This window comes from Morus notabilis, unplaced genomic scaffold (assembly GCF_000414095.1).
Source record: "Morus notabilis unplaced genomic scaffold, ASM41409v2 Scaffold172, whole genome shotgun sequence".
NCBI classification, from domain to species: Eukaryota; Viridiplantae; Streptophyta; class Magnoliopsida; order Rosales; family Moraceae; genus Morus; species Morus notabilis.
Genome location: NW_010362230.1, coordinates 441,541 through 461,192, shown reverse-complemented (window position 1 = coordinate 461,192; position 19,652 = coordinate 441,541). Strand labels below are relative to the sequence as shown.

The window sequence follows — 19,652 nt, the reverse complement described above, 5'->3', positions numbered from 1 at the left end:
ATAAAAAAGTAGAAAAAAGAAAACGAAAACAGAGCTAAGCGGAGGGACTGCCACATGACAGTCCCATAGAAAAAAGCTTTGACTCTTTTATGTATTATTAGTTTTAAAAAACACAACAAATTAAAATGTAACAAAAAATCACACAAAAAAAAATGAAGATAAAAAAAGGAAAAACAAAAGGAAAAAAAGGAACTAAGTGAAGAAATTGCTATGTGACAACCCATAAAAAATTACTTTTGACTCTTTTATGTATTGTTAGATAATAGAATAAAAACATATGTTTTCAACTAAAAAGTTTCAAAACATACCATAATAAAACTTCCAGCACTCCCAGTCCTTCCTCTTTTTATTCTATATTGGTTTTTTTTTCCTCCTCCCTACCTTTCTATTTTCCATTGATCATTCTAACTATAACCTTAAAAAAATCTCTATAAAAGGCTGAGCTGCTATGAATTCCCACTTTATTTTATCGTTTTAGCCCTTGAGTATTAAAATCTAAGAAAATTTTTAAAAATACTCCTTGAATTAGAGTCCATTTTATTTCTATCCTTTAAATATTAGCTCATACATTTTTACTTTTTAGACTGAAACTAGTCAATGAGTAATATTTTTTAAAAAGAGGTACATTTAGAAAGTTAAGTACTTAAAAAAGTAACATCTGTAATTTTCTCCAAAAATCTTGGATCAATTCGGACCATTGGTTATGCTCTAATGAGGTGCAAACTCATTTAAGCCCACAAGGGGCCACTCAATTGTTAATCGGTTTGAACACAAATGTCGTTTACACGAGGAGATGTAGAGCCCCCAAAAAAGGTTATATTACATGTTTTTCCCCAGATTTATATGTCTTGTCACAAAATGTCCCTAAACTTTAATTTTAGATTTCCTCCTCCCTTCCCCAAACCTCAGCAACTCTTGTAAATTTTCTCCCATTCATGAACCTCTAAGATTCTTTGGGTCAAGTAAATTAAAATAAAGTTGATGTAGTAAACAAGAGAACAACTCCTACTGCATAATTACATTTCTGTGACTAAACAAGAAACTAACAGAATAATCGTATACTAAAAATAGTTCAACGATACTCATTATTTGTACAATACGTGTTATTTCTATTAAAAATCTAGAGTTTTTTTTTATTTTTTTTTATTTTTTACATTTCACATGACATTTTCCGCTAAAAAATTTAGTTGAGGAGAAAATTTTCAAGCGTTCTTGAAATTTTAGAAGGAAAAAAAAGCTAAAATTAAAGTTCCGGAGTCATTTTGTGAGAGTCTATAGCTCGGGGGAAAACATGAAATGTCCAAAAAAGAAAGTCCTAAAGGGTTTTGAACGCTTCTTCAGTTTACAGATCTTGCAGTAAGAAGAACAAAGGGAGTAGTACAACCAAAATTTCACGTTGAACTTTGTTGGAAGAGGATGCTACCATTTTCAAAGCACATTAGAAGAACTGAAAGGTCAAGACAGTACAATATACAAGCTATGCAAAATTGTTTAACAAGGTCACTGCAGTCAATCTAGTTTCCCTAGCCAGTAAGGGGAATTTACCTAAACATTTTGAAATATGCCTAAATCCGCATTATAGTCACCGAGCATTCCTCTCCTCTCTGGCTTCAAGGGCATCCACCTCCTCGTTGGATAGAACATCGACAATTGGTTCATAAATGTCCCATTCTTTTCTCTTCCTGACATTTGAGAATAAGAAGCAAACCATTGTAAGTATCTAAATCCTAATTTGCCGCGGTCGATCCTCAAGCAAAAAGTTTTACTCAAATTGTCCAAACGTATAAAGTAAAAGATATTATTGACGAGAAAGTTTTATTTTGTAAGCATCTAGCTCAGACAAGTCACAACCAGCAAGGAAAATCAAACAAAAATGCAAAAGATAGTATGGTGTATTCGAGGACTCTGAAGAACTCCCACGCTAAGCCTAAGGACCCAAACAGACAACAATTCCAAATTCAGCATAATGCCTACCCGCTAGCCTAGCCAACACTAATAACCCTATCTGATCCTCTCCTTTCCAGCTCAACCACACACAAAAATAACCACCTTTTATTCAAATTACACTTAAGACCCCAGCCCCTTTTCTCTCTGCTCATTTTTGCCCCTCATAGCATTCATCTTTCTAAAAGCTGGTATCTAACAGCTTATTACCCTGTTTCTAAAAAATTCCATACTCCAAGGTAAATCAAATTAAGAGAGTTGATTTGATATGGTGATATCAGAAGTGACTCTTGTACATGGAGTGGAAATATTCATTCTTTTGCCGTAAAAGTCAGCAACAAGCACAATAGAAGAAAACAATTATAAGACTTTTATCCTTCTAGCGTTGGAGGGTCCCTAACTTATGTCATGAAAGTTCAGGTCTCTATAAGGTTCCATTTAGAATGAAAGACCGAAAGGAGCAGTGAAACTTCAGGGCTTTTCTGGTGCAATGTTTGTCGCATGGCAAAATGCCGGCACAATACCATTGGAGGTATATATACTTGGCGGGAAAAAGGCCTTAGCACAGGTATTGACTAAAGAAAGTGGTCAAACCTTCAAATCAAATCATAGGGAGAGTGACGTCTCTACAAATGTTTAGTAACTAATTTGTTACATGCTTCAGAAATGATGAAACTCTTCTATAGTTAGTAATATAGGCAGACATACCGAACCACACTGGATCTATGACCAAATAACTTCACGAGGTCCACTGCAGTACTGCCTGCTTTACTGAGAGAAATTCATATCGTGTTAGTCACATACTCGCATCCATTTTCCTGTAAATTTTACCGTTAAGATACAAATACAACCTGGCTGGTGTATGGTCGACACCTCGACGACCCTTCTTGCTTATTCTGCTTTCTCTAGCTGAAGCTACGCTTTGAATTGCAATCTAGAACATGACGTATAATAAAGACTTAACTCGAACAACACAAAGATGTAAAAGTACAACATAACAAAAAGTAAGAATTGAAACCCTAGCTACCATACATATCCACTTAAAAATCAAGAAAACAGCACAAAATAGCATGAAAGGTCAATGGATTCTAACCTCATATAATTGTTCTCTGATTGCAAAAGCAATTGCAGGCTGAAAAAAAGAAAAAAGAAAAATGCTTTTATATTAGATTCCAGAATGTTCCGAAAGGGTCCAAACAAGACCAAGAAGAAGATAGACAGGCAGTATGAAAAGCAAATTTTAAGAATCCAAAGTCCTCATTCATGAAGACATTCCTACACTCCAGAAAACAATTTTTCCCTTTCGATCCCTTTATGTCAAAATCACTTTCGAGCTTGGATTCTAACATGCTAAGGCCATCCTGTCCTTGGAAGCAGAAGGCACATAGCGACTCGTTGGGGAGAAGAAGAATTTCAATTTAGTATGAAGTATGAACCTCACATGCGAAATGCAGAAGAAGCAGAAAACTTTGTTAGTCTGTATGCTAATGAGTGCAGTATGATGGCTACTACTTACAGCAACTTCAGGGTCTTCAATGCCTAAATCTTTGCAGAAGGTTTTAGCAAACTCTTCGGGATCACTCTCGAAGTTGTTCATGTCCTAGAAATCCATCGAAGCACGATTCTCAGACCAGGAAGCCAATGTTTCAAAGGAGGGAATGTGCAAAATAAAAAGAGCTAAGAATGTGCATATCAGAGGCATTACACATAATAATTAACCTTCCAGCTTACCCACAAAAATTGGTCCCTTATGAGAGTATGCTTTACACGGAGATCGAGCTGAGAAAAAAGGCAAGGGTACTCTTGTTAACACCTCAGCATTCAGGTAAGTTAGAGAAAATTCATTAGAACATTTAAGAGGGATGGACCTTAATAGGGACTATTTTCTCTCCAGCATACATCTCTTGTCCTTCAAATGACCGAAATTCGGCCAACTGAGACTGATTACGGAAATTCAACAAAATAAAACGCCCGCAAAAATAAAACAACAAAAGAAAGGACACAAAAGATTATCCTATTGTGCAGGAGTTTATTATAAACACTGGCAATCAGGCAGTTGCAATGGGAAACTACTCAATTACATATTAAAAAAAAAAAAAAAGTAACTACCGAATCCATTACAGCCAGTCACACTAGAATTTGGAACTAAAATTTCACTACACTTCACCACCCCCCAAACCCCCAAAGAAGAAAAATCCACACACAAAAAAGGAAAAGGATCATTCAAAGTGAGACCATCATTTAAAAAAAAAAAAAGGGATCATTCTATTATGAAGTTATTATAAGCCCTGGTAACCAGTTTCAATGGGAAACCAGTCTAATTCTTATTACTTCAAAAAAAAAATTTAATAATAGAATTTTCCTCAAGAAAAAACGTCCCTTCTCATGGCGGGGGAAAAAAAAAACCCCCCATTTACATATACACAAAAGAAAACAAGAAGGTAAAGGAGGGAAGTGGGAGTTGGGTTGCCTGAATGGAGGAAGCAATGTGAGTGATGAATACAGGTGGGAGCTTCAAGTCTTTCACAGTTCTTTTGGCAAACACCACTATTTCAGAATCAGGATCTATCATTCAAAAAAATTCCAAAAACACCAAAATTCACAACCCTTTACACTAAAAGAAAATTTAGAAAAAAAGGACAAAATATGATGAGAAAAAAATAGTTTATATTAAGGCGATAAAAATACCAGAAGGGTTCCAAGTGAAAGCGTCTTTGAACCTGTGGCCATCCACTTCGATGTCCAATCTTATTGGAACTAAATTCTCCGCTGTTGGGCTGCCGTGAATTTTTTATTCAAAATCAGTCCCAATTCCCAAAATTTCTAAAAATAAAAAAAAAAAATTGAAAAAAAACTTACATTCTGAACTTCACGGCTGAGCCCCTCCATGAAGCTGAAGCCTGCCCTTTCATTATTGCTTAATTTTCTTCGTTTTGCTTTGCTTTTTAGACTAGGAAAAGTTTCAGCTTTTTTTTTAAGCTTTTTTTTATTTTTCTATTTTTTTTTTTGGGCTAGAAATTTTTCTTTTTCTAGTCGGCAAATGAAGAATTTTTCATTCCTGATCCCACCTTTTTCTTAATCCTAAGCTTGTCGTATTACCATTCGTTGCTTACCGCATGTCTTTTTTGTTTTTGTTTTTGTTTTTTTTTTTTTTGCTCTCTCTTTTTCCGTGTTTATTATAAAAACTAAAAACTAATAAAAAGAGGACGTCGTTTGATGAAAAAAAAATTCTAAAATGATTTTGTTTTTCTTAATCCTAAGCTTGTCGTATTACCATTCGTTGCTTAATGCTTACGGCATTTCACTTGCTTTTATTTATTATTAAAACAAAAGAGCGAAAAGAGTTTTTGGGTTCGTTTAGAAATCGTTCTAAAATGATTTTATTTTTTTTATAAAAATAAAAATGAAAAAAATTTTTAATCTCAGATAGAAATTATTTTTAAAAATGTGTTTGATAGTTTTATCAAGATATTATTTTCAGTATAAAAAAATCCATTAATGTCTTTCTCTCTCTCTGCTCGAGAGAGGAGAAAACAAAAATAAAAAATGAAAAACAACTAAAAGTCATTTTTTCATTTCTTTCCCATTTTACACTAAACCAAAAAATCATTTTCATTTTCGTTTTTTGTCTTTAATTTTGCCAAATGCTGTTTTAAAATCGTTTTCATTTTTTTTTTGAAAAACGTGAAAAATAAAAACAAGAATAATTCCAAACACGACATTTAAGAGTGCTTCTCTTTTGTCACATATCAGTCTTATCTTTTTTATCTTTTGTTTTTTGTTTTTTCTAATATCACATAGAGATGAAACAATGGGCCGGCCCAGGCCCGTCCTGACATAGTGACGGGCCGGACCAGCACTGTTCAAGGCATGACTTAGTCCATAAATATTGGTAGGCTAGGCTGGACCAATATATATCAGCCTATGGGCCGGCCCAAAAAAAATCATAGGCTAGGCTGGGGCATCTAGGCCCATGATGGACCAGCCCAGCTCAGCCCGTCTAGGCCCATAATGGGCCGGCCCAGCCCGGGCCATCTAGGCCCATAATATCCTCATGTTTTTTTTTCTTTTTTTTAGTAATTTTGTAAACATCTATGAATAATTATCTTGATTGTACTCTTTTTTTCTTACTAAGATTTTATCCCACTAGGTTTTCCTTAAAAAGGTTTTTATTTAATGAAACCATTGTAAATAAAATATCCATTTTCATATTTACATTGACTATTCAAATTTTTATGTTAACTTGTTAAAAAATTTTAAAATAAAAAAAATAAAAAATTACATACTTAGATGAGGTGACCCATCTAAACCCATGATGAGCCAAGATGATGGTACGGTCAATCCTGACCCATGTCACGGCCCAACCTAACCCACATAAAATTAGCCCGTGATGTGGGCTGGGCCAATATAATTCTTATACTGACATGCCCAATCAGGCCCACAAAATTTGTGAGCTAGGCCAGCCCAACCCATGACCTGTGTGGGCCTAAGAAGAACGGACTGAGCCAGGTCGGGCCGGGTGTTCTTACATCTCTAATATCACATACATCTTTAGTTTTGTTGCGTTCTTTTAGAATTTAGTCTTTCTTTTAATGATATTTAAAGAGAGAAAAGTAAGGATAAAATCTGTGTTTAAAAAGTGAGATTTCCGGAAATAGTTTCTGAAATTACATTTGCTCTTTTTGAAATTTCATCTACTAAATTTGTCTTTGTTTGCTTTTAGGGCACAAATACAAGATTGCTTGCTTTCAAACGATGATGAAACTTAATTTTTGTTGCTTAATATTTTCAAAGCTTTTGTGTTCTAAATTATTCATATCTGAGTGCAGTCGCTACATTTCGCTTGGGGCCTGTTTTCAGAGAAGATTCAAGATTCTTGTTCCCACGAGCCAATTGTGATCACTGCTTGCCTACGGAAACTTTTCCGATTCGTTTAATTATAATGTTGTATGACAATACTAGACTTGCTAGTCCTGTTTACAGATTTAAATGAGAAAAAGAAATATGCGCTCATTTCTTTTTCTTTTTTTCTTTAATGTTTACTTTTTTTTACCTTTGTTCAAATGCTACCCTACGTTATAATCTTTTCACAATGTATTTTGATTTTTCTCTCACTTCACTTTTATTAAGTTTTTTACATTTGTCCTTACAAAGTTTTATTTGCTCTTTTTTTTTGAATGATACTCTATAATTTATTCTTTTTACAATCTATTTTGATTTTTTTCTGGCTTTTCTTTGTTTGAAATATATATATATATATATATATATATAAAAGCGAAATAGAAACGTACAAGATGAATATTATTAACTAAAAATTTCAACGGAAATATAAATTGTTATAACCAAATTCAACATCAAAAGAAAGACAGATTTTGAACTTTTACATTGAGGCCTATAGTAGTCACAGTTTCTTTAAAATAGTTTTGCCCCATCTACGGGTGTTTGAGTTTTGTGCAAGCGCCTATTTTCGAGGATACAACGACGTTGAGTATATCTTCAGTATGGAAGAACCACTTCAGCGAGCTCTAACTGCACATTCACTCTTTCACTAGAACACCTAAAACACTCTAAGAATATAAATGCGAGCAAAAGAGGAGCAAAGGTTTATTTGAGTGTGTGTGTGTGTTTGCAAATGACTGAGGAGGCCTCCTTATATAGGCTGCTACATGGGATGTTACAAGGCTGGTGTAATGGTGAATTAATCTGAATTTATTCCTAAAATAATGAAAATTCAATTAAGAAGTTAAAAACCCCTCCACATCTAGATGAACTTGTTCCAAGGTATGTCCACATTCTAAAAACGTGCAGTAGTTTCATGCTCATAAACCCAGAGTTACTTACTGGTTAATGCTGCAGTTTTCTAAATCATAAACCCTACACTAATGCAGAGTTATAAACTTGCACTAATGCAACAGTTTCTTACAAATATGAATTTAAAAATAAATTCCAGATTTAAGTTGAAAAATACAAAAAGAAAAATTGAATAACAAAGCCTGCGCAAGGACAAGCCTATGTGGCAGCGTACATTAGAGCTTTGTGTGTGTGTGTGTGTTTACAAATGACTGAGGAGGCCTCCTTATATAGGCTATTGTAGGGGATGTTACAAGGCTGGAGTAATGGTGAATTAATCCAAATTTATTCCCAAAATATTGGAAATTCAATTCAAGGTTACAAACCCATGCATATCTAGGTGAACTTGCTCCAAGGTATGTCCACATTCTAAAAACGTTCAGTAGTTTCATGCTTTTAGAGTTACTTACTGTTTAATGTTGCAGTTTTCTGAATCATAAACCTTGCACTAATGTAGAGTTATAAACTTGCACTAATGCAGTAATTTCTTACAAATCTGAATTTAAAAATAAAATCCAGATTTAAGTTGAAAAATATAAAAAGAAAAATTACATAACAAAGCCTGCGCAAGGACAAGCATGTGCGGGTGCATACATTGGAGCTTTTGTGTGTGTGTGTGTGTGTGTTTACAAACGACTGAGGAGGCCTACTTATATAGGCTACTGCAGGGGATGTTACAAGGCTGGAGTAATGGTGAACTAATCAGAATTTATTCCCAAAATAATGAAAATTCAATTCAAAAGTTTAAAACCCCTGCACATCTAGATGAACTTGCTCCAAAGTATGTCCACATTCTAAAAACATGCAGTAGTTTCATGCAGTTTTCTGAATCATAAACCCTGCACTAATGCATAGTTATAAACTTGCACTAATGTAGTAGTTTCTTACAAATATGAATTTAAAAATAAATTCCATATTTAAGTTGCATAACAAAACCTGCGTAAGGACAAGTCTGTGCGGGTGCATACATTGGAGGTTTAACCCACCAGCCTAATGATTCGCACCCCTTGCGCATGAGAGAGCATCTTGGATGCACATTCTTATCGAAACTTGTGGGTACAACCTCTTATAAACTTCAACAAGCTTTAGTCTCTTTCCCATGTGGGACTCTTATCCAACTTTCTAATAGGCATACTAGAGTATCAATTTCTCATTCAATTTCTCCAACATTCTTTTATTAAAACATTTTTTTTAAGCAAAAATAATTTTTTGATTTTCTTTCACTTTGCTGTTATTATTATTATTGGAGAAATCAATAATAATAATAAAAAAAATAAACAAAAATTTCCTTCATAATCACAGACCATATCAGATCTATGGGTTGGGAGAAATTATGAACAAATGATCCAAAAATCAGAAAAAAGAACCAATTAAAGACCTGGAGGAGGGCCATACCTCAGTTGATTTGGAGGAGGAGGGCCGGATATTCGCCGATCAAGAAAAAACCTTCCACAGTTGGATGATGAGATCAGGCGATGAGAAGAGATGAAGAGATTAGATTAGGCGATTTGGATTCAAGATGAGAGGAGATGAGCTCAGAACATCAAATGTGGAGTAAAGATGAGAAGGAGATCAACGATTTTGGAGAGGAGTTGAAGGAAATAAGGAGGAAAAAATGAAAATAAGAAAATGAAAACGATAAAAATTCGTTTTTAGAAACTTGAGATAAAAGAAGAAATGAAAATAAGTGTTCTTAGTTTTGCTTTTTAAAAAATGGGTCTCCAAACGTAATCTTGAAAACATTTTCCCTTTTTGCTCGTCAAAAAATGTTTTTAAAAACGGAAACAAACACGCTCTTAGTTTCATGTTTTCGGATTATTAGAGAATGAGAAATTATTTTTTATTTTCTTTCACTTGCTTTTATTTATTATTAAAATAAAAGAGCCAAAAGAGCTTTTGAGAGTACTTATCTTTTTGTCACACGTCAGTCGTATTTTTTTATCTTTTGTTTTTTTTTTTTCTAATATCCATTTTTGATTTTCTTTCACTTGCTTTTATTTATTATTAAAATAAAAGAGCCAAAAGAGCTTTTGAGAGTACTTATCTTTTTGTCAGACGTCAGTCGTTTTTTTTTTATCTTTTGTTTTTTTTTTCTAATATCCAATTTCTTTTTCCTTTTTTTCTTTAATGTTTACTTTTTTTTTTCTGTGTTCAAATGCTACTCTACGGTATAATCTTTTCACCATGTATTTTGATTTTTTTTTCTCGCTTTGCTTTTATTAAGTTTTTTATATTTGTCCTTACAAAGGTTTTTTTTTTTTTTTTTTTTCAGACTAATACTCTATATTTATCTATATTTATTTTTTATCGCTTTTCTTTTATTAAAACAAATTTTTTAAGCAAAAACAATTTTTTTTATTTTCTTTCACTTAGCTGTTATTAATTTTTTTTTTTTTTTTACATTTGTCCTTACGAAATTTTTTTTTTGTTTTTTTTAACCAAATGCTACTCCATAGTGTAACCTTTCTACTGTGTATTTTGGTTTTTTTTTTTGTTCGCTATACATTCATTGAAACTTTTTTTTTAATCAAAAACTGCATTAAAGATGTTGTTTTTCGCCATGAAGTTGGTAATTATTATTATCATTGCATGGCGTGTTGTCGTCGTCCTCCTGTTGGGTCGAGATCATCCGCGACAGACAATATCTTGGACACAGTTTTTGAGATTATTTGGACTGCTTTGAAGATTCATGAGTTCTTATCCGATTTATACACAATGTGCCCATGATGTTAGCTTTGCCACATCAGCAAATTTAGTAGATAGATCTCGTTTATTTCACTCATCGAGTTTTCAGTTTTAGATTTATACAGTAAAAAATTCTTAATAAATATCACATTTAATTTTTTTTATTACAGTGAAAAGTTATTAAAAAATGTCACATCTCAACTCAAATCTACGAAATAAACGAGACAATAGGCCCGTTTATTTTAATAATTTGAGTTAAGAATTTAAATTTTATTACATTAAAAAATTCTTAAAAATAGTTATATATAATTTTTTTTACTATAATAAAAACTCTTACATAAAATGACATCTTAACTCAAATTATAAATTTAAATTAAAAAACTAAACACGTCCATAATTTTAAATGGTTTTCTATATATTAGGAACGATTTAAAAGGTTTTGTCCACTTTGAAAAGAAGTACATACTTCAAGAGATTTTTATATATATTTGGTTTATAAATTTAGAATTATAATTTTAAATCATTATTATTTTATGTGTATTTTTTATGAAAAAAATACTATAAAAAATCATAAATCATAATTCAAAATCAGAGACGAATACAGAAAGTAAACATCCAATAATTCTAAAATAAACGTTCTCAAATGTCTACCTAAACATTATTTCTTGTAATTTTCTTTTTCAAAAATAACTCTTATAAATATGTTTTTCTAATTGTACCGCTGGTATTATTTCTTCTTGAAAGTGTCCCTGTCTAGACATTTTATTCATTCAGCGCTCTCAAGTATTTTTTTTCATGTGTACTCTATAAATAATTTACTGTATAGTTTTCGCCGCTAATTTTTCTTTTTTTAAATGTGTGTATGCTTAAATATTTTTTTACTAAGCTAAACTTTTAAATCAAGAAAATTAAAATTAAAATATTGTAAGAAAATAAATACGTAGCTCCGCAACTAGTATATTTAGAGAAGGTGATATTAGTTAGATTTGATGCTCAAATGCTAAGATTGATAAATGCATGAAACTGCTTAAACAACTGGCGTTACTTATTTCAACAATGCTAATTAACTCAAATTTGTTGGGTTCATGAATTCAGATCAGATTCTGAAGTTGACCCCATGTCCAGCTGGCATATAATAAGAGATATTGAGAGGGATACGTGGAAAACATTATAGTTTAGATGTATAAATATTCTAGCATGACATAATGTCGCGCACATTTTAAATTTTCGTCAATTGATATATAACAATTCAATTGACGCAAATTCATTATTTTTTTATTAAGAAAAAATAATTATAGAAAAAAAAATAAACCTAACCCGTAAAAATAGCGTCAGATTTTGACTACCAATTCACTCGAGGAAATTAAAAGGGTTATTTAGTTCGCTGATTCAAATTTTTAATTTGAGTTAAAATGTAATTTTATGTGAGAACTTTTTACTATAGTAAAAAAATTAGATGTGACTATTTCTGAAAATTTTTACTATAACAAAACTCAAATTTTAAACCTGAATCGTGAAATAAATGGGGCTGAGGGTTCGTACCAACTCGTTCATTCTTGAGGATTCAATAAGCCAAAAATTCTACGTGTGCTCATACGACTTTAATCATTGGAACCAGATTTGAAAGGAAAATCATTCTATTAAAACTCGATATTGTTTTGGACGCTTGATCATCTCCAAATTGGTGCGCTCATCCTTCTATCATTACTAGTTGAAAAGCACATGTGATGCACGTGATAATTAAATTAATTGAATCTAACCATAACACATATAAATATAGGAGATGTAAAGATAAAAATAATAATTAAATTAATCGAATCTAACTATAACACATACAATATAGTAGATGTAAAGATAAAAATAATAAGATAAAATTAGATAATAAAATATTTAGAAAATACATTTTAGAAAATAATATTTGTTAAGGCGAGAGAAAAGAGATCTTTAAATAGGGACACATTTGAGAAAAATTAACTAAAAAGGATGTATGAAAAAGATTTTAGATTAGATACATATTTAAGAGAAATAGCTCAATGGAGAAATTGTTTAAAAAGCATATATTAACAAGGTCACTTGTGATGCAGTAATATCTGAGAGGAGTACATGAAAAAATATTTAGGTAGGGACAACATAAAAAAAAAAAAGATAGATTTAACAAAAAACATATTAATGAGCAAAAAGAAAAAAGTATTTTGAGAATCACTGTTGATATAGGAACACTTTATAGGACAAAGGAAACTAACTGTAATATTTTAAAGAATATTTTAGATGGGTAATTAAAAAATAATATTTTAAATAAATGTAAGAAAAGTATTCAAAGGAGATATATTTCAGAGAACATAAAAATTAAAGGTTAAAAGATGCAATAGAATAAGGGAAGAAAAGAAGAAAAGGAGAGAAAATATATAGATATACAATAGGAAGCTAACAAGTAATAAAAGGAAAAGTTGATGAGAAAAAGACAAAATAATTTGACTAAAACTTTGAATAGTATTTTATGAGAGCATTAATAGCAAATTCATTCTTTTTTCTAATATAGTTATAGATTATATACAGTAATATGAGTTAGCTAGCCTAAAGTGTGTTAAGATATATAAATAAATTCTATCACCCTACATTTCTACAAATATGTCAACAACAATTAGTATTAGAGCTAACTTATGATCAAGCAATGTGCACAATTATGGTGATCTTTCTAACTTTTTCTTGTGCATGTTGATTTATTGTTTGTTGAGAAATGACACTCTTGTGCTTCTATATGATTTTTTGTGTGCATTGATCTGTTAGTAAAAAAAATATGTTAATCACGGAACATCTACAGTGGATGGTTTCAAATATTTATAAATGCTTAATTATTGGTTTAAAATTAATGTAGATTAATTAATTAATTTGTTATTGTTTTAGATTAAATTATATACGTACATCAGATTTCCTTGTTAGTTCTTAAGTTTGTAGAAAAAAATTTAACATAATTTTAAATTTGCCAATAGAGTAGAATTTAACATATTTCATTATTCATCTCTCACCATACACATGCCAACACATGTCATTAGAGAATGCAATCAATTCAAGAAGTTGACAGCTCCTGAAAAAAGTCACAAGTCGCGGATCGTATACAAGTCATGAGTTGTGGGTCGGCGCGAATAGCCTATCTCAAATTAACAAATTAATTAACAATAATGAGATAAGGATTAATTACAAAATGTCGTAATATCTACAAAGGATCACGACCATAAAAGATAAATCCCACACTCAAAACGGGATTTATTTTATTTCCAAGAATTCCATTTGAGTTGGGAGGCTTATCCAAACAAACAATGAATTGAGGCTTACAAAGGCAGCTCAACACATCCGGATAAGGCATTCAGACGATTCCAAGAGCCCTAGATGCCTTCTTCAACAAATTATTCTATATTTTTCCTCTCCTTTCTTTTCTTTTTTCTCCCCATATTTTTGATTCCCCTCTTTTTCTTCATTTTTCTTGCTCTCAATAACCATTGTAATTCTCATATTTAGTTGTACTGGAAAATCTAAAACCCTGCAGAAGATGTAACACATCGGTTACATGGAAGCTCTATAAATTTTTGCGTGCCTCTTATCTTTACTTATTTTCCACATACTTTATTTACTGCAATTATGCTACTAACTCGCCAATCATCTAAATTTAATCATTGGCTACAATATAAATTTAATTGTAAATTTCACTCTCTACAGCTATTTAAGATATGAAATCATTATTAATTCTAGAGAAATCTTAGTAAATGAATTCAGGGTGGTTATATTCACTCTTTTTTTTTTTTTTTTACTCTCCACACTCTTGCTAACTACACACAACCTTAATTTTTAAACGATTAGATTTACTTTTTACACACCCATATTATTCCCAAATTACCCCTAACTAATTTCATACTATTATTATTTCGTGATCATTTTACTTTTTATTTTAATATTATCGTTTGTCTCTCTCTGTTTTTTGTTTTTTTTGGTTGAAATTTTGGACATGAAGCATTGTTTTTTTCAAGTTCAATAAGGGATTGATTGCAGCTCTATTAGAATCATGAATCAATTCAAATTGAAGAAGCTCCGCTCAGACACTTCCTACAACTAAATTGATCGCCTACATGATCGAACCCATAAGCTACTAACTGATGAGGAATTTTATATTTATAAATTAAAAAAACAATTTAGGGAAAAAAATTAATATGAGAGAAAAAAAAAAGAGTGAAATAATTTGTCTTAAAAATGATATAAACGCGAAATGAAAAAATATAGAAAAAATATCATCATACAACAAGTAACAATTTATCATATCTCAATCTAATTTTTTAGAATAATCATTAAAAGGTGAAAATTAAAATTTTATTATAAATATCATTATAGTAATAGTTTATAATTTGGGGATAATGTGGGAAGAATAAAAAAATTCTCTATCATTAGTTTTTTTTCCAATAAAATTTAATTATATGTTATTTATACTGTCCTCTTTTGTCATTTTATGTACGGGGTTTTTATGATAAGAAATTTTAATTTAAAAAAAAGTGTAGAGAGTAAAAAAGACCATGAATTAATTATCATTATGTAATAGTAATTTATAGTAGTCTGAATCAAAATTAAATTACTGTGAGATGATTACTAATTCAATATGTATTAGAATTTCGATTACTTAATTATTCAATCGTAATAGGATTGTTTACTTGATTAGATAATTACTAGATTTGTGTTATTTTATTTGATAAATGCTTTCAAAAAAATATTTAATAATATAATTACCATATTTGCATTAATTATAATTAAAAGAAAATTTAGTGATGTTTACCCATATATGGTGCCAACCGTAGGTACATGAGAGAGAAATTCTCCAAAAATCGCAGTTCAATTGAACTTGCTTCCAGTATGAGGAATTATTCAGTACACCATGTGTATCACGTCATATTATTTATGTGGTACACTTGTTCAATGAGATTGTATTATTTGGTACGCCCGTTCAATAAGCTTTTCACTTTTATTTTTCTCATTTGGTACGCCCGTCCAATAAGTTTTTCACTTTTATTTTTCTCTTTCTTAATAGATATTCAATGCCCTATTAGGAAAGAGAAAAATAAAAGTGAAAAGCTTATTGAACGGGCGTACTAAATGATATAATCTCATTGAACAAGTATACTACATAAATAATATAACGTGATACACCTGATGTACTGAATAATTCCTTTTCCAGTAGTGCCTCTATATGATATAATATTTTAGGACACCATATTGACGTAACTTGTATTAGTTGCTAAGGTTAAAAGTGCTTTTTTAATAAAAAAAGAAAAAAAAAGAAAACACTTTTGTAGCTTTTGCCCCTCCACTTTAGGATCTGTTGGTGTTATTGTCTCTGCTCAATTATGATTTTAATCAAAAGGAGAGAACTAATTAAAGTTATTATTTCAAAGTAAAATATTTGAAATCAAAGTTTTTAGAGTTCTAGAAAAATTTCAAACAAATATTTATATTTTTAATAAGCAATGTTTACATTTTAAGTTTTGGTAGAATTTCTAAAATGATTTCACACCTTTTTTCTTAGAGAAATTAAATTCGGTGATTTTTACTTAGTTTTTTTTCCCTCAAAGCCAAATAAAAACTCGTCTAAACACCTTCAAATTAAAGCAATTTTTCGGACCCAAAAAAAAAAAAAACTAAAAACATTTTCAAGAAAGCAATAATACGAAACACATTTTTATATAGATCTTATAACATGTATGATTTTGCTGTTTGCCATTGTGTTCATTAGATGAGGTGTACAGAATTTCTTGGCAAGGGCACTTTTGTGTTGTTTAGTGCTGGTAGTTGTGAAATTCCCAACGACTTTAGCTTTTCTACATTTTCCAACGTAAATTATTGGACAAAACCCATACCGTTCAATGGACCTTGCAAGCATTATTTATTTTGCCCCTCTATCTCCATTCAAATTGAAGAAATTATAATAATCCCATTTATTTTATCGATTTGAGTTTATAATTTGAGTTTTGTTATAGTAAAAAACTCTCAGAAACAGTCACATTTAACTCTTTTACTACATTAAAAAATTCTTATATAAAGTTACATATCAATTCAAATTAAAAACTCGAATCAACGAATTAAACGAGTCTCGTACATTGCACCATTTCATCCTGGCCAAGTCCAACCGATTAAATGGAACACTCAGCAAAAATAAAAATAAAATAAAATAAATGGCCCGAATATTAAAGATGCATTAACCAAGCTTCTCTTTGGACCTCCACTTGTTCCTTTTTTTACAAATGTGCCATTGTTTCCAACGCAAAGGGTTGGGATATTCTTCGTTTTGTGGGTTAATTTCTATTTTGACCTTCAAGAATACTAGTTGTCTTATTTTATCTTATAAAATTTAAATTATATATTATTGGCATTCAACGTAACAAATATTTCACTAATAATACCTCCACGACGGAATTGATAAAAATTAAACGGAACGTAGCACATGAGGCTCAGGTGATGTCTTAATTATGAGAGTAATTAGTATTAATTGGACAGGTGATGTCTTAATTATGAGAGTAATTAGTATTAATTGGACCAAATCTATTTAACTTAACTCATCCATGATATTATTAACTCTAAATTTAAAAGAGTAAAGATCAAAGGTAGAGAGATAAACTTGATATGCGGCTGCTAGGAAGGAATAACAATACACTTTTTGCGATTTATAAATTACACAAAAATATATTTTTAGCTAAATTTACATATAATGAGCATTTTATTACAGATCAAGATAATTAATTGTTGACCGTTGCAGGCACAAGTTAGCGGTAAATTCTCACACACACTTTCATATTGTGGAGTTCAAATTTCTCACCTCAAATTAAAAAAAAAAATTTAATAATTTTGATTGTCGTATTTCTAAGTATTTAAGCTACAAATAAATCAGCTCAACATTAGGAAGAGAAAAAAAAAATATTAAAACAAGTTACACTTGTGCACCCTGAATTTATCGTCATTTGCATGTTGTACTACAAACTTTTAATTTTTAGACCTTAAGTTTTACAATAATACAATCTAATAAAAAAGAAAAAACAAACAAACGTCAATTAATAGACGACATTTAGGGAGAAATGCCAAAATTTAAAAAGTTTGGGGAGGGCAACTTGCCATCCAATAAAAAGTTTGGGCCTGTATTTGTGTAAAAGTCTTGGGCAATTTCTGTCCATTGATTGACATCTGTTAGCTATTAAACCTGTACGATTGCAACAAATTTATAAATTTACACTCTAATTTAATTTAATAAAATTAAAAGTTTGGGATGTAAAATACAAAATGCTGATAAATTCAAGGTGTAACAACGCAATTAACCTTTACAATAAATAAAAAATAATAATAAAAGAGGAAAAGCGCAAACAGAGATTTTCTGTTTTGTTTGCAAAATCAAAGAGCACAACAACTCTGCTTTTCTGAAGGATAATATGATCGTTCATTAAAAAAAAAAAAACTCGATCAATTTGAATTTATTAAAATTTTATGTAAATAACTATATCTAGTATCAAAAGAGAGAGAATATTTTCAAAACATATAAAAGGAGAGGTTTTACTAATTTTCCTATCATGAGAGCTGTGTAATTTTCTGACTACAAATAAATCTCTTGCACAACTATGAGAATTCCTTATTTACAATTTACAATGAGCGGATTCTTATTTTTGAAATCACAAGTCTATTCTAAGGCTCGTTTGTTTTACCGATTTAAGTTTAAAATTTGAGTTTTGTTACAATAAAAAACTTTTAAAAACAGTTACATCTAATTTTTTTACTACAGTAAAAAGCTCTCACATAAAGTCACGTATCAACTCGAATTAAAAAATCGAATCAGGACCCTAAAAAATAAATAAATAAAAAAACACATAAGAGGTTAATGAGAAAAGCTAGTTAGCTTGATTACAGTCTAGAAACACCACTAACATCTATTTGGCCCCTTCTTTTATAGTTGTTTTAATAAGATGACACCAATAAAATATAAATGAGTGCTTTTTCTTAAAATAGTAATAATAATAATAATAACAGTAAAACATAATTGTAAATACAACGCGCTTTCAAAGTCTGGTGGTTTTGACTATGCATAAATTGTAATAATTGCATGCATCTAGAACCGTTATCGTCATTCAAGCGTTTCTGTCGGCGTCTCAGTAGATGTACATGTAAAAGAGAGAGAGAGAGAGAGAGAGAGAGAGAGAGAGAGAGATACAGAGAGAAAGAAATGATGGAGGATATCAATTATGATGCTGAGCAGACAAATGATAATGCTGAGCAAGTAGCCGTGTACAGAGAGTGCCTGAGAAACCATGCGGCCAGCCTCGGGAGCTACGCCACCGACGGCTGCGGCGAGTTCACTCTTGGCAGCGGAGGAGGCGCGGCGGATCTCCACTGCGCTGCGTGCCGCTGCCACCGCAACTTCCACCGCAAGCTCACCAAACCATTTAAGCACCACTACTTCATGTCATCACCGCTTGCTCATGACAACACTACCAGAAATTCTAGTGCAGAGCAAATGGTGAGCAACAAGAACAATAATAATAGTAATAATAAGCGGGCGAGGAGCAAGTTTACGGCAGATCAGAAGCAGAAGATGCTGGCCTTTGCGGAGAAGCTGGGGTGGAGGCTGCAGAGGAATAAAGATCATCATATTCCGGTTTCCGACGACGAAATCGAGAGCTTCTGCAGAGGAATTGGTGTGAGTAGGAGAGTCTTCAAGGTGTGGATGCACAACCACAAGAGTCTATCTTCTTCCTCTTCTACTAATAATAATAATAATAATTCCTCTCTATCTACTGGCATTGTTTCTTCTCTCACACAATAGACTAATCAATAACCTTTTTTTCTTTTTTTTTATTCAGTGATTTGGTAATTTATATGCACGTCTATTACTGTTTGAGTGTTATTAATTACCTCTTTAGTTTTCATTCCTCATGATCTGATAATTACGATTTCATTTTCTTGGTAAATTTTTAATTGAACTGATGTTTTGTTAACCGCGTGCCTTGTCTACAAATACAATAATTAATTATTTGATTATAATTCATTGTCTAAGACATGCATGCATCTCTTCTACTCTTGGAATTCAAGCATATGACAAGAAAATTTTACTTTCGTCATTGACTTTTAAACAGTCGAGTTCTCGATCTGTCGAATCA

At 31.2% G+C, this 19,652-nt stretch overlaps 2 protein-coding genes across 2 annotated transcripts; one reads left to right on the top strand and one right to left on the bottom strand.

Moving 5' to 3' along the window:
* Window positions 1-1,254: 1,254 nt before the first annotated feature.
* LOC21407837 (chromatin structure-remodeling complex protein BSH) lies at window positions 1,255-4,940 on the bottom strand. The gene is made up of 10 exons (XM_024167736.1): window positions 4,804-4,940; window positions 4,633-4,721; window positions 4,415-4,509; window positions 3,813-3,884; window positions 3,676-3,723; window positions 3,461-3,544; window positions 3,038-3,076; window positions 2,796-2,878; window positions 2,653-2,715; window positions 1,255-1,682 (listed from the first exon to the last, which is right to left on the bottom strand). The coding sequence occupies exons 1-10, from the start codon at window positions 4,854-4,856 to the stop codon at window positions 1,583-1,585; spliced, it is 726 nt and encodes a 241-aa protein (XP_024023504.1). The 5' UTR covers window positions 4,857-4,940; the 3' UTR covers window positions 1,255-1,582.
* Window positions 4,941-18,655: 13,715 nt separating this feature from the next.
* Window positions 18,656-19,370, top strand: LOC112092223 (zinc-finger homeodomain protein 5-like). Its single transcript, XM_024167770.1, has one exon. The coding sequence runs from the start codon at window positions 18,719-18,721 to the stop codon at window positions 19,316-19,318; it is 600 nt and encodes a 199-aa protein (XP_024023538.1). The 5' UTR covers window positions 18,656-18,718; the 3' UTR covers window positions 19,319-19,370.
* Window positions 19,371-19,652: the final 282 nt, after the last annotated feature.

What these genes read in the sequence shown, in the direction of transcription:
- LOC21407837 (XM_024167736.1), bottom strand. Translation starts at nt 4,856, where the DNA reads ATGAAAGGGCAGGCTTCAGCTTCATGGAGGGGCTCAGCCGTGAAGTTC. An exon ending in TCAGCCGTGAAGTTCAGAAT is followed by an intron (nt 4,722 to 4,803) that starts GTAAGTTTTTTT and finishes AATTCACGGCAG; the next exon opens with CCCAACAGCGGAGAATTTAG. An exon ending in CATAGATCCAGTGTGGTTCG is followed by an intron (nt 1,683 to 2,652) that starts GTATGTCTGCCT and finishes CTCAAATGTCAG; the next exon opens with GAAGAGAAAAGAATGGGACA.
- LOC112092223 (XM_024167770.1), top strand. Translation starts at nt 18,719, where the DNA reads ATGATGGAGGATATCAATTATGATGCTGAGCAGACAAATGATAATGCT.